Raw genomic sequence first — 10,622 nt, forward strand, 5'->3', positions numbered from 1 at the left:
AGATGGTTTCCTTTCTCTCATTATCACTGTCTCCACTTAGAGTACAAAGGAAATTTTTAAAATCCTGTCTAGTGCTTGCCCTCATTCACAAGTCACATACAGATCAGATTAACAGTGTTTCCTGTCCTATGGAAAAATGAAAATGGATGAAAACGTTGCATGCAGGGAGTACAACAAATAAATGCACTAATGCACACATATTGCCTTCTTGCATTTTGCCTCCATTGAGCTTTGGCTTCCATCAGTAACAAAAGTTTTTAATAAAGCATTTTAACTCAGGCAGCTCTGGCAATCACAGCTACATAAATTGAAAATTTTGTTTGATTCATCAATTCTATATCAAAATTAAAACTTCCTATCAAAAAGCATTTGTAATAGATACTATCCACTATTACTTCTTCTACAAGATCAACACTGTCATTACCAGATGTCCAATACTATCTGTGAGTTGTGAAATTTAGGCCTATAAAACACAGCTCCTGTCTACCGTTCTGTGTATGGATAGACAGGCTTGCAAGTGGCAGGCAAGAGTTGGAGGTTAAAATCCTCTCACTTAATCACTGGCTCTGCCACATACACATGGAAAAAAGGATACACCCCTGGACTTCTAGAAGAACATGAATGAGAAAATACAAAGGGGTATGGTGAATTCAAGTTCCAGGCAAAAATGCAGAGCTAAAAGAACAGACTTCTCAATTAATTTTATCTTAGGAACTTCCTTAGCTGCACGCATAAGCAGTTTTCTCACATTTACTTGCTGTATAAAATCATTTGCTGAATTGTTTCAGGGAATCATTTCAGGCCTTCACTGAGTTTCAGTGCAGTTTGTAGTACATTTTAGTCTGGTCTGTTTTGCTCAAATATGAAAATCATGTTCACTTTTCTATTCCCTGACTACACAAAAGAAATAAAAAATCAAAGCTTCTTCTTGATTGCTCAGGTTAGCAAGAACAAACCTTGCTTTTTGTGACTAATTAATTAAAATCCTGGCTTGTATGATCATTCCTGATGAGAAAGCAAACAGTTCAAACAATAACAGCTTTTTAAAATGTGAAGCAATATTCCAGCACAATATGGCTATGAATAACATTACTTCATCCATAGAATAAAATAAACAGAGGAGAACCTTAAATATTTTGGAGTTGGCCATCTGATTCCCTGCCTTCAGCTGAAATACAATTTGTTCATAAGTTACAAAAACCCCCACATGTTAAGTCAATCTTAAACTGGCAATAACTGTATCAGTAATGACACTTCCTGTGTGCTTCTGCTGTAGAAACTATGAGAACTATTCATGCTGTATTGCAACAACACTTCAGCGTGTATCATGCTCATTTCTTCTGATATAAAAAAAATTGAACAAAGAATACCACTTGCAAATGAATATATAACATATATGCTATTCCTATGCTCCACTCTTCCCACAACACTCTTTTAATGTGTTTGTTAGAACTACTTTTTCTATCTCATTTTAATTTAGACAATCTTTCTTCCTGGGCTTGTCTTTAAGAAATGGAAAAATTGTCCGTAATCGTGAGAAAAAGTATGACAGCTCCGTAGGCATGAATCCATCACTTCTCTCTTCACCTTAATTCCAACCAGAGGCACTCAAAATCCATTACTTGGGGTGGAGGAAGGAATGTGCTGCTCCTATTAAGAGGAACCATGAAAGATACTGCCTTGTTAATTTAGTCTTCCATAAACCATCCTTTGCTGGGAGCTGATTTGTCTCCCAGGGTTAAAACACTGGATGCTCTGACACCAGTGGACATTTTGCCTCTGTATTTGTTTTGGCCAATATCTAATTCCACAAAGGTATTCAGCCCCAGCCATCACAAAATCCCACCCCTGGGTAACGGTGTAGTAGTAAGAACCATGCAGTCGGGCATGCAGCTGTAATGGGGTGACAGCGCTTGGCGCTCTACACCCGTGGCACAAAGCCTGGATTTGTCTAAAAAAAAAAACCACTACAGAAAATAAGCCACAGGCCTTTCTTCCGGAGGATGACTGTGGCCCCGACAGCAGAAGCCACCCCAACGGCCGCCCCGCCCCAGGGCCGCCTGCCTGCCCACCCCACGCCGCCCCACCACACCGAGGAGGGACGGCGCCGTTCGCCTTCCGCCCGGCCTGCTGCTCCGCCATGCTGCCCCCGGGGGCGCTCCGCCGGCCGCTCGCCGCCGCCGCCGCCCGCCTGGCCCGGGCCGGGGCTGGGGCCCGCGCTCAGGTAAGGGCCGGGACGCTGCGAGGGAAACCGCGGGGACAGCGAGCGGGGATCGGCGGGGTAACGGGGTGCCTGGGTCTGCGGGGGCCGGGTTTGGTTCCGGGGGCGGGCCGGGGTCGGGGCTGTCGCTATCTGCGGGGCTGAGTGCGAGAGGGGGCGCGTCTGGTGGGGAGCGGCATCGCGGGTGGTGCGTTCGGGAGGGGTGGCCCCGCAGTGGCTCAGTTTTTGCTGGGGTGGCTTCTCTTTTCCTGCAGAAATTCGGCATTGGCTGGGTCCCTGACAGCCGACTGCTGTCATGGTGGCTCGCCGTAAGCGTTGGATTCCTGTTCGTTCGGGATCCTGTGGGGATGTAGAAACTGTAAATGCTGAAGGGAGCAGATGGCAGCCGAAACTGGGTGTGCAGCACTCCGGAGGGTCATTAGGAAACAAGACCTTTGGTCTTGGCTGTCTGCATTCTGTTCCTTGAGCTGCGTGGCACGCGTGCCTGCTGACCTGACCCATGCCCAAAACCCAGCCTGCAGCCACCTCTGTGCAAAGAGGGGCTAAGGCCAAAGATTTAGGTTGGCCTTAATTTTTCTGGTTGTATTTGAGATGTGAGTAGCGTGTTCCGGGCCACTGAGGCAGTTGCAAAAGTAGGCGTATTCTGGGACTTCTGGAGGGTTTTATGTTAGATGAATATAAAAACTGTTCTTGACTAGCTGTTGGGAAGCAGCCAGTGAAGGACCAGGATGCAGACTTTAGCAGTCTTGTACTGGAAGGAATCAGTCTTTTCCCAAGCATTGGTATCTTTTTCTTTCTTTTGCCAACAATATGTAATTTACTAATACTGATGTATGATTGTAATTAGAAAACAGATTGCGGTAGCATGAGTTGGTCATGTAAGGACAATGCAGCCAGATGTTGACGTTGCCTCTGCTTCGGAGGCACCAGCAGCCTCACCTTCAAATAATGTGTTCAGGTGGCTCTCTTTTTATTACTTTCCCTTTTTGTGTCCTGCTGCTGGCTTCCTGAGGAAGGAGTATGAGAAAAGGAAAATCCTGCTTTGTTATAGGCTAGTAATTAGACAATTGAGTGTGAGAAATAAAAGACATCTCAAGATCTGTTGTACTGGCAAAAGGAGATGCAGCAAATAATGCACATGGGAACTGTTTCCAAAGAAAAAAAGACACGAGAAGCTTTTGTAGTGAAGATCATTAAGTGCTCCTTCTTTCACCCCCCCACTAAAAAAAATCGCATCTCTAACATCTCACTGTTTTTAAAAAAGTCTAGAAATTAGACAGAAGATGGTTTTCTGGCTTGAGAATTAGTTTTAGTTATTTCTCTTAACATTTTCTCTCAGGTACTCACATCTTTTGCTACAGGGCCCAGACAAAATAATAGCATTTTCTATGAAATTCGCACATACGATATTAAGCCATCAAAGATGAAGGAGTTTGTGGAAATGGTCAACAAGTACATTCACCTTCGCACAGCTCACTCAGAGCTGGTGGGATTCTGGTCCACGGAGCTGGGAGCGATGAATAAGGTTGTCCACGTTTGGAAGTACGGTATGCTCAGCATCCCTTTGCACTGCTCTGCTCTCTTTGGGCTGCCTGTCTCCTATGCAAGACAAGGAGAATGCTTACCCTGCTTTTATTTTTTGCTTTTACTGCAAGAAAGTGTCCAGAAAAAAAAAATTGTTCCTGTACTGATTACTGAAAATAATACTGCAAGAGCCTGTCAGGACACTTTTGACATGTTGAGATGTCAGAGTTGCAACTGTTCTTAAACAGTCATCTCTGCTCAAAACAGGTATAATAGAGGAGTTGTGGCAGAGTGCTTTGTTCATTGTAAATATTTTTAATTTAGGACCAGTTCCTGAACCACAAATGTCTTCAGAATTTCAAAATGGATGGAAAAAAGGTTGAGACCTCTGTAATAAGACAGCATATATAAGTGCAGACAGTCTATAAGCAGTCTTTGTATGTTTATATGTGTGTATAATCTCAAATTTTAGTTCAGTGTAGCAGTCACTCCCCTAAAACAAATGGCACACAGTTTGCATCCTTAAACTTCTTCTGCAGCTGGACTGTGCTGAGTTGGCAAGCCACTCCACCAGCCCCAACTTCCCAAGTGTGTGAAGCATTTTATTGCTGCATCAGCCTTGGTAGCAACAGGCTTCTTGCAGTATAATCAACTTTTTATGTTGTTGGAGTCAATGCTGACCTGGAAGGTGCTTGTGAACTAAGGTAAGCTGCAATTATGAGAGAAACTGGGTGCCCTGGCTGTACTCTTTGTGGAGCCTAAAGGAACTTGATTCTTGAGTTACAGAGAGGTGGGAAGGCACCCTGCTATCACTTATTTATATACCTGCTGCAGTCTAAGGTATATCTGTACACTGATACAGATAATTTTGTTTCTGAAGTTCTCAGTCTGCTTGTTGAAATTCATCATGTTCACAGTACCTGTTTAGAATAAAGAGTCACCCCTTTTGTCCTGGAGGGTGAAGGGGCCAACCATCTGTTGATGGGGATATTATGAGTTTACATCCATCTGTGGTTAATAAATTCTCCTGCTTCTCAGAACATTTTAGCCTTGTTCTTTCTCTCCTGCCCATGTGGAGGACCTTGCACTTGGCCTTATTCAACTTGATGAGGTTTGCACGGGCCCACCTCTCCAGCCTGTCAAGGTTCCTCTGGATGGTATCCATTCCATCCCATGTGTTGACAGCACCACACAGCATGGTGTTATCGGTGAACTTGCTGAGGGTGCACTCCATCCCACTGTCCGTGTGGCTGACAAAGATGTTAAACAGGGCTGGTCCCAATACCGACCCCTGAGGAATGCCACTTGTCACTGGTCTCCACTTGGACATCAAGCTGTTGACCACCACTCTTTGAGTGCAGCCATCCAGCCAATTCCTTATCTGCCGAGTGGTCCATCTGTCAAGTCCATATCTCTCCAGCTTAGAGAGAAGGATGTCGTGTGGGCCAGTGTCAAATGCTTTGCACAAGTCCAGGTAGATGATGTCAGTCAGTTGTCCCTTGTCCACCGTTGCTGTAACTCCATCATAGAAGGCCACCAAATTTGTCAGGCACAATTTGCACTTAGTGAAGTCATGTTGGCTGTCACAAATCACCTCCTTATTTTCCATCTGCTTTAGCATGGTTTCCAGGAGGATCTGCTCCATGACCTTGCCAGGCACAGAGGTGAGGCTGACCGGCCTGTAGTTCCCCACGTCTTCCTTGTTTCCCTTTTTAAAAATGGGGGTTATATTTCCCCTTTTCCAGTCATTTGGAGCCTCACCGGACTGCCATGACTTCTCAAATGTGATGGACAGTGACTTGGCATCTTCATCTGCCAGTTCCCTCAAGATCTGCAGATGTCTTCTCATCAGGTTCCGTGCACTTGTGCACCTTCAGGTTCTTTAGATGGTCTCAAACCTGATCTTCTCCTACAGTTCTTCATTCTCCCAGTCCCTGCCTTTTGCCTTTTTGGCCTATGTGGCTAAAGCGCTTCCTGCTGAAGACAGAGACAAAAAAAGTCATTGAGTACCTCAGCCTTCTCTATGTCCTGGGAAACCAGATCTCCCATTTCGTCCCATAATCTATGAGAAACTTTTAAAATGGAAAACTAAGGAAAAACCTGCGATTTTTCTTTGTTTCCTAATGGTGTTTACATGTGTAAGGTGCAACATCCTTTCTCCTCGATTTGTCAGACCCTTGCTTATATCATTTTAGTAAGTAAAAATAATTGCTCTATTTTTTAATTGGTCTCAAGATACTGATATTTCTCAAGATTCTCCCATTCTCAGATGCTGGATTTTTCTCATATATTATTGAAAGCTGTCTGCATAAACATATTGCTTAAGATGCCACTGCAGCCTAACCAGTTGAAATTCAGATGCTCTTAATTCAGTGGATTTGTTTTTAATTAAAAAAAAAAAAAGAAGAAAAGGTTTACATTTTGGGCATTTAATAACTTTTAATGTAACTGAACAAGCAAACACTTATTCAGTTACATAAAACACTGTTACTTCTACACTTGTAATTTTAATGTCATTTTATATAAACCAAAACTCATGTTTTTCTTAATTTTCTCTTCGTAGGTTAATATTCCTTCTGAATTTTGTTTTCTACTTCACTTCCTTATCTACTGTGCTTTCTCCAAATCTCCTTATCCTTGGTAACTGTTGCCACATCCAGTATGTGGCATATATGTGAATGTCATACATGAATCTTTCTTAACAGTAACATTGGTTAATGTATTTTAACTTTTTTATAAACTTTATTGGAAAATTGGTTTGGCTTGAAACCATTTAAATTTGAGAGCTAAAGAAAAGATGTTTTTTCAGAATTTAAAGGAAACTTACCCCATCTGCTTTCAGCTAATAAGCTGTTTAAAAAAAAAAAAAAGCAATTTTCAACCTATGTAAGTGCAGCTTGCCTCCTTGTAATTATATATTTTGATTGATTCTGATGTGACATTAAGTGCATTTTTTCATAGGTTTTTTTTTTTGTGGTTTGTTTTGTTTTGTTTTGTTTTTTTTTCCTCTCCCTTCCTTTCTTACAGATAATTTTGCCCACAGAACAGCAGTTCGGCATGCACTAGCCAATGACAAAGACTGGCAGGGAAAATTCCTCTCCCCAGCTCTCGCCTTGGTAGAAAGGCAGCACAATGAGGTTGCTTATCTGGTACCCTGGTGTCAACTTGGGAAGCCTCCAAAAGAAGGGGGTGAGCTTATCTTCTGTTTTGCTGATGAAAATTACTGATGCACTAACAAAAAATGGCTTAAAGTTTAAACCAGGTATTACATGGTTTTATAACCCGTTATGTAACAGTTGCATGTACATACCCACATGTGGGAAAGGTGACATAACACAGATGAGGGACAAAGTTTTTAAGAAGAATTTTGCACTAACTTACATTAGTAGCTGATTAGAGCCCTGATCATTAAGGTTGTAAAGAAAGAGGTGCGTGAATTGCCTAAATGAACATACAAAATGGCAATGCCATAGTAGTGGTCAGAGCAGTCATCTCAGACTTGCTTTGTACATCTGTCCATGAGAGGGCACTTCCTGGAGCCACTAAAGACAATGATTGTTCTCTTTCACAGAGGCTTTTCACTTTTATCACTTTGCTTCCATGTTACTGTTTTTTTTTCGCCTAATATTTTAAAGAAAAAAACCCCAAAAAATAATCTCTACGTCTTAAAGATATATGCAAGTCAAGCATACTTTGTAACAATCACAGATTAAGTGTCGGCATCCTGTCCTGATGTATTTTAATCCTCTCTGTAGCAAACGTGGTATTAACAGTATTGATTGTTCACCAGTTTATGGACATTTGCAGACTTTGTTGCATGGAGTGACGTCAAACAAGCCTCGCTTTAGCCCTCAGCATGTGCATACATACAGTAATCTTTGTTCTTTATTTCCCTGTGATCTGAATTTTATGCTGTTAATATTGAATTTGAAAGCAGTCCAGTTTTCGCTTAAAACTGGAGAGCTGACTTTTCAAACACTTTGTTCCTACTTCAGTTTATCTCCAGCCTGTTGCTGGAGAATGAGACCAGACATACATTGCCATATGGCAAGTGTATGGCTTTTCATATGGCTTCCCATTAAAATGTTAGGAATTGTGATCTAGAGTGCAAATAAATTTGCACCTGAATGCAAAGAAGGATAACGTGTCTTCTAGCAGGACTGGAGTTTTTTGGCAAATCGTGCTATTTGTCTACAAACAAGGGAGATTGTTTGGCACAGCAGATATGCTAAGCTAGTCCTAGTCTGTTGGCTATGCTTTCAGATCTTGCTGGGACCAATTGCCAGGAGTCAAAGGGGTTTATAATGTCATAAACCACTTCAATGCCAGAAAATATTGCCAGTCTTAGAAAAGGCTACCTTGCGTCGTTCAACTAGCTGTCCAAATCCCACAAACATGTATGAGTATTTGTGATTTCTGCAAAGTAGTCTGGATCTCCCCAAATTTCCAGGCAACAGTGAAAATGCTAAGTTGGGCTTTTTGTGAAGTCTTCGGTTCCTCAGGGTCCAGGTGCTTACATTTGCACTTGAACTGGCTCCAATTAGCAAGTCACTTGTGTGTGCTCTTATGGGGTCCTGGATGTTGTGCATGCTGGGATGAAGAGGCAGTTTCATGTCCTGCTGACTCCAAATGTCAGGGAATTGTAGTACTGATTTCACAATAAATATGCCATGACCATGACACACTGTTTGAGAACCAGCATATTAATTTGTGTTTCCTCCCTCGAGGTAATCTTTGGTTTTTCTTCCAGGAGTATATGAATGGGTTACTTTCCAGATGAAGCCTGGTGGGCCAGCATTGTGGGGTGAAGCATTTCAAGCTGCAATCAACGCGCATGTCAACACAGGCTACACCAAGCTGATTGGTGTTTTCCACACAGAGTATGGATTACTTAACACAGGTACTACGCAATTTTGGACACAGACTTTGGTATGGGAAGGGGTGGAGGGAGAGGGGCAAGCCCTTGACTTGGATCTGGATTGGCTGGCTTGATGAAGACATTGGTGTGATTCACTGAAGTCCTGTAAACAGTCCTTGAACCCAGCTTTGGGTATTGGGTTATAGGCTTAAGCCAGTTGCTGCTAGCTTAGAAGACTCAGTTCTCATATTAAAGAATAAAACCTTTTAAAAGCTCAGCAAAGGATCATCCCACAACATACTTGCGTGGAGAATTGTTTCTGCTAACTGTAAGGCATCTAACAAGTGAAGGCAGGTTGCTAAGACTTACAGTACATGTTGTATTGCAGTATAACAGTACTCAGCTGTCTTTATTTCTACTTTCTCAGTCCATGTGATCTGGTGGAACGAGAGCCCAGATCACCGGGCAGCGGGAAGGCACAGCGCCCATGAAGATGCCAGAGTGGTAGCAGCTGGTAAGAGATGATAGATCCAGAGCACTCACTAGTGTTACCTACATCCATGCCGAGAAAAGTATTATTTCCCTTTGGATTGCTGTCTTAATTAAATATGTGTTTTATTTCAGTGCGGGACAGTGTCAGATTCTTGGAGTCCCAGCAAAACGTGCTCCTGATTCCTCTGCAATGCTCACCACTGAAGTGAGTTTCCTCTAAGGATGTAACTGGTCGCAAAAGAGGTCAAGATGGAAGTGCTGTCAGCAAGTACTGTCATATGGATCATCATACCCTCATGAATTGAACCAACTGTTCTTCAGTTTACAATAAATGGATGTAAAATGCTGATCACTAGCAATGTAAATCAGTAAAATTTTGCACCCTGCTAGCAATTGCTGAATAGAAGTTATGGTGGTGTTCGACATCCCCAGGAAAAAGAACTTGAGCTGTATCACTTATGCATAGCTAGATCACTTACCAAACCTAGTGAGTTAAGCGTTTTCTTTTCCAGCATTACAGCTCAGGGCTGGTATCATTTTCATAACATACTTTAGCAACTCTTGTAATTATCATATCTTGGCTATTGCATACTGGTTTAAGAAGGAATGCCCCCACGTATCTGTCATCTGGGGGCATTGCCCAGCAATGTAGAACATCAGTGCAGCTGGAAATGCCCCTAGGAAGTGCTGCAGTGAAGCTGGTCAGGTAGTAGGTCCCAATGAACTCTGCCATAAGAAAAGCATTTATTCACTATTCACTTGCATAGTTCACTTCAGCCCTTTCCTTTTTTGTTCAGTAAACAGCTTCATCAGAACTGTGGATTACCTACATAATACTTTGCCTTCAGTATTTTAATATTTGTTTAGGGTGTTGAAATTGGAGTAGCCCTTATTGACTATGTAGTTAAAATCAACTATCTACACATGCTTCTATCTTTGAAATGCTTTTTGCCAGACTGTTAAAAGCTAAATAAATTTAGATAAAGCATGTATTTTTAGTGTTTACAGCTCAAGCTCTTACTTTTTTTAAATGATAAACCTTGTTCTCCAAGTACAGCATTCAGCAAGTCTTACATTTTGGGCAACAACAGTCTTTATAATAGTTGCTTTAAAGCCAGTAAGTTAGAGTGAAGAGCAGCAGGGGAGAGGGCTCACAGGCTGAGAAGTCAAACTAGTGTTTTGTCGAGAGTGGTACAAAGCACCCTCTTCAGCAACTGAAAGGTCACTAACCAGCTGAGTGCTTGGGAGGCTTTCCCAAAAGGTTAATCACTGATCTGCAATCAGCCATTGATTTCACATCTCTGCAGAAGCATCTTTGTGCAGCCTGCCTAGTGATGATTATTGCATCTGTGAAGTGCATCAAGATCTCATGGAAAGCACAAAAAAACAGCTGTAAGCAATTATGCTGGTATCCAAGGTGCATGAATGGGATCCAGCTATTGTAGAAAGGGACTATAACAGGTCCAAGCTCCTATACCCAAATCTTCAGTCTCTTCTCTCCAACAGAGCTATCTTTAGCATTCTCAG

At 42.3% G+C, this 10,622-nt stretch overlaps 1 protein-coding gene across 1 annotated transcript; it reads left to right on the forward strand.

The window, feature by feature from the left end:
• The first annotated feature begins 3,462 nt into the window (after positions 1–3,462).
• Positions 3,463–10,087, forward strand: NIPSNAP3A (nipsnap homolog 3A). Its single transcript, XM_010123552.2, has 5 exons — positions 3,463–3,768; positions 6,773–6,934; positions 8,496–8,645; positions 9,031–9,117; positions 9,228–10,087. Exons 1-5 carry the CDS (start codon positions 3,645–3,647, stop codon positions 9,302–9,304), a joined length of 600 nt encoding a protein of 199 aa, XP_010121854.1. The 5' UTR covers positions 3,463–3,644; the 3' UTR covers positions 9,305–10,087.
• The last annotated feature ends 535 nt before the right edge of the window (positions 10,088–10,622 follow it).

Source organism: Chlamydotis macqueenii, chromosome Z, assembly GCF_036417535.1.
Source record: "Chlamydotis macqueenii isolate bChlMac1 chromosome Z, bChlMac1.mat, whole genome shotgun sequence".
Lineage (NCBI taxonomy): Eukaryota > Metazoa > Chordata > Aves > Otidiformes > Otididae > Chlamydotis > Chlamydotis macqueenii.

Excerpts from the sequence above, each read along its gene's own strand:
- NIPSNAP3A (XM_010123552.2), top strand. The coding sequence starts at position 3,645 with ATGAAGGAGTTTGTGGAAATGGTCAACAAGTACATTCACCTTCGCACA. Across the intron at positions 3,769-6,772 it reads TGTCCACGTTTGGAAGTACG|ATAATTTTGCCCACAGAACA; the intron begins GTATGCTCAGCA and ends CCTTTCTTACAG. Across the intron at positions 6,935-8,495 it reads GAAGCCTCCAAAAGAAGGGG|GAGTATATGAATGGGTTACT; the intron begins GTGAGCTTATCT and ends TTTTTCTTCCAG.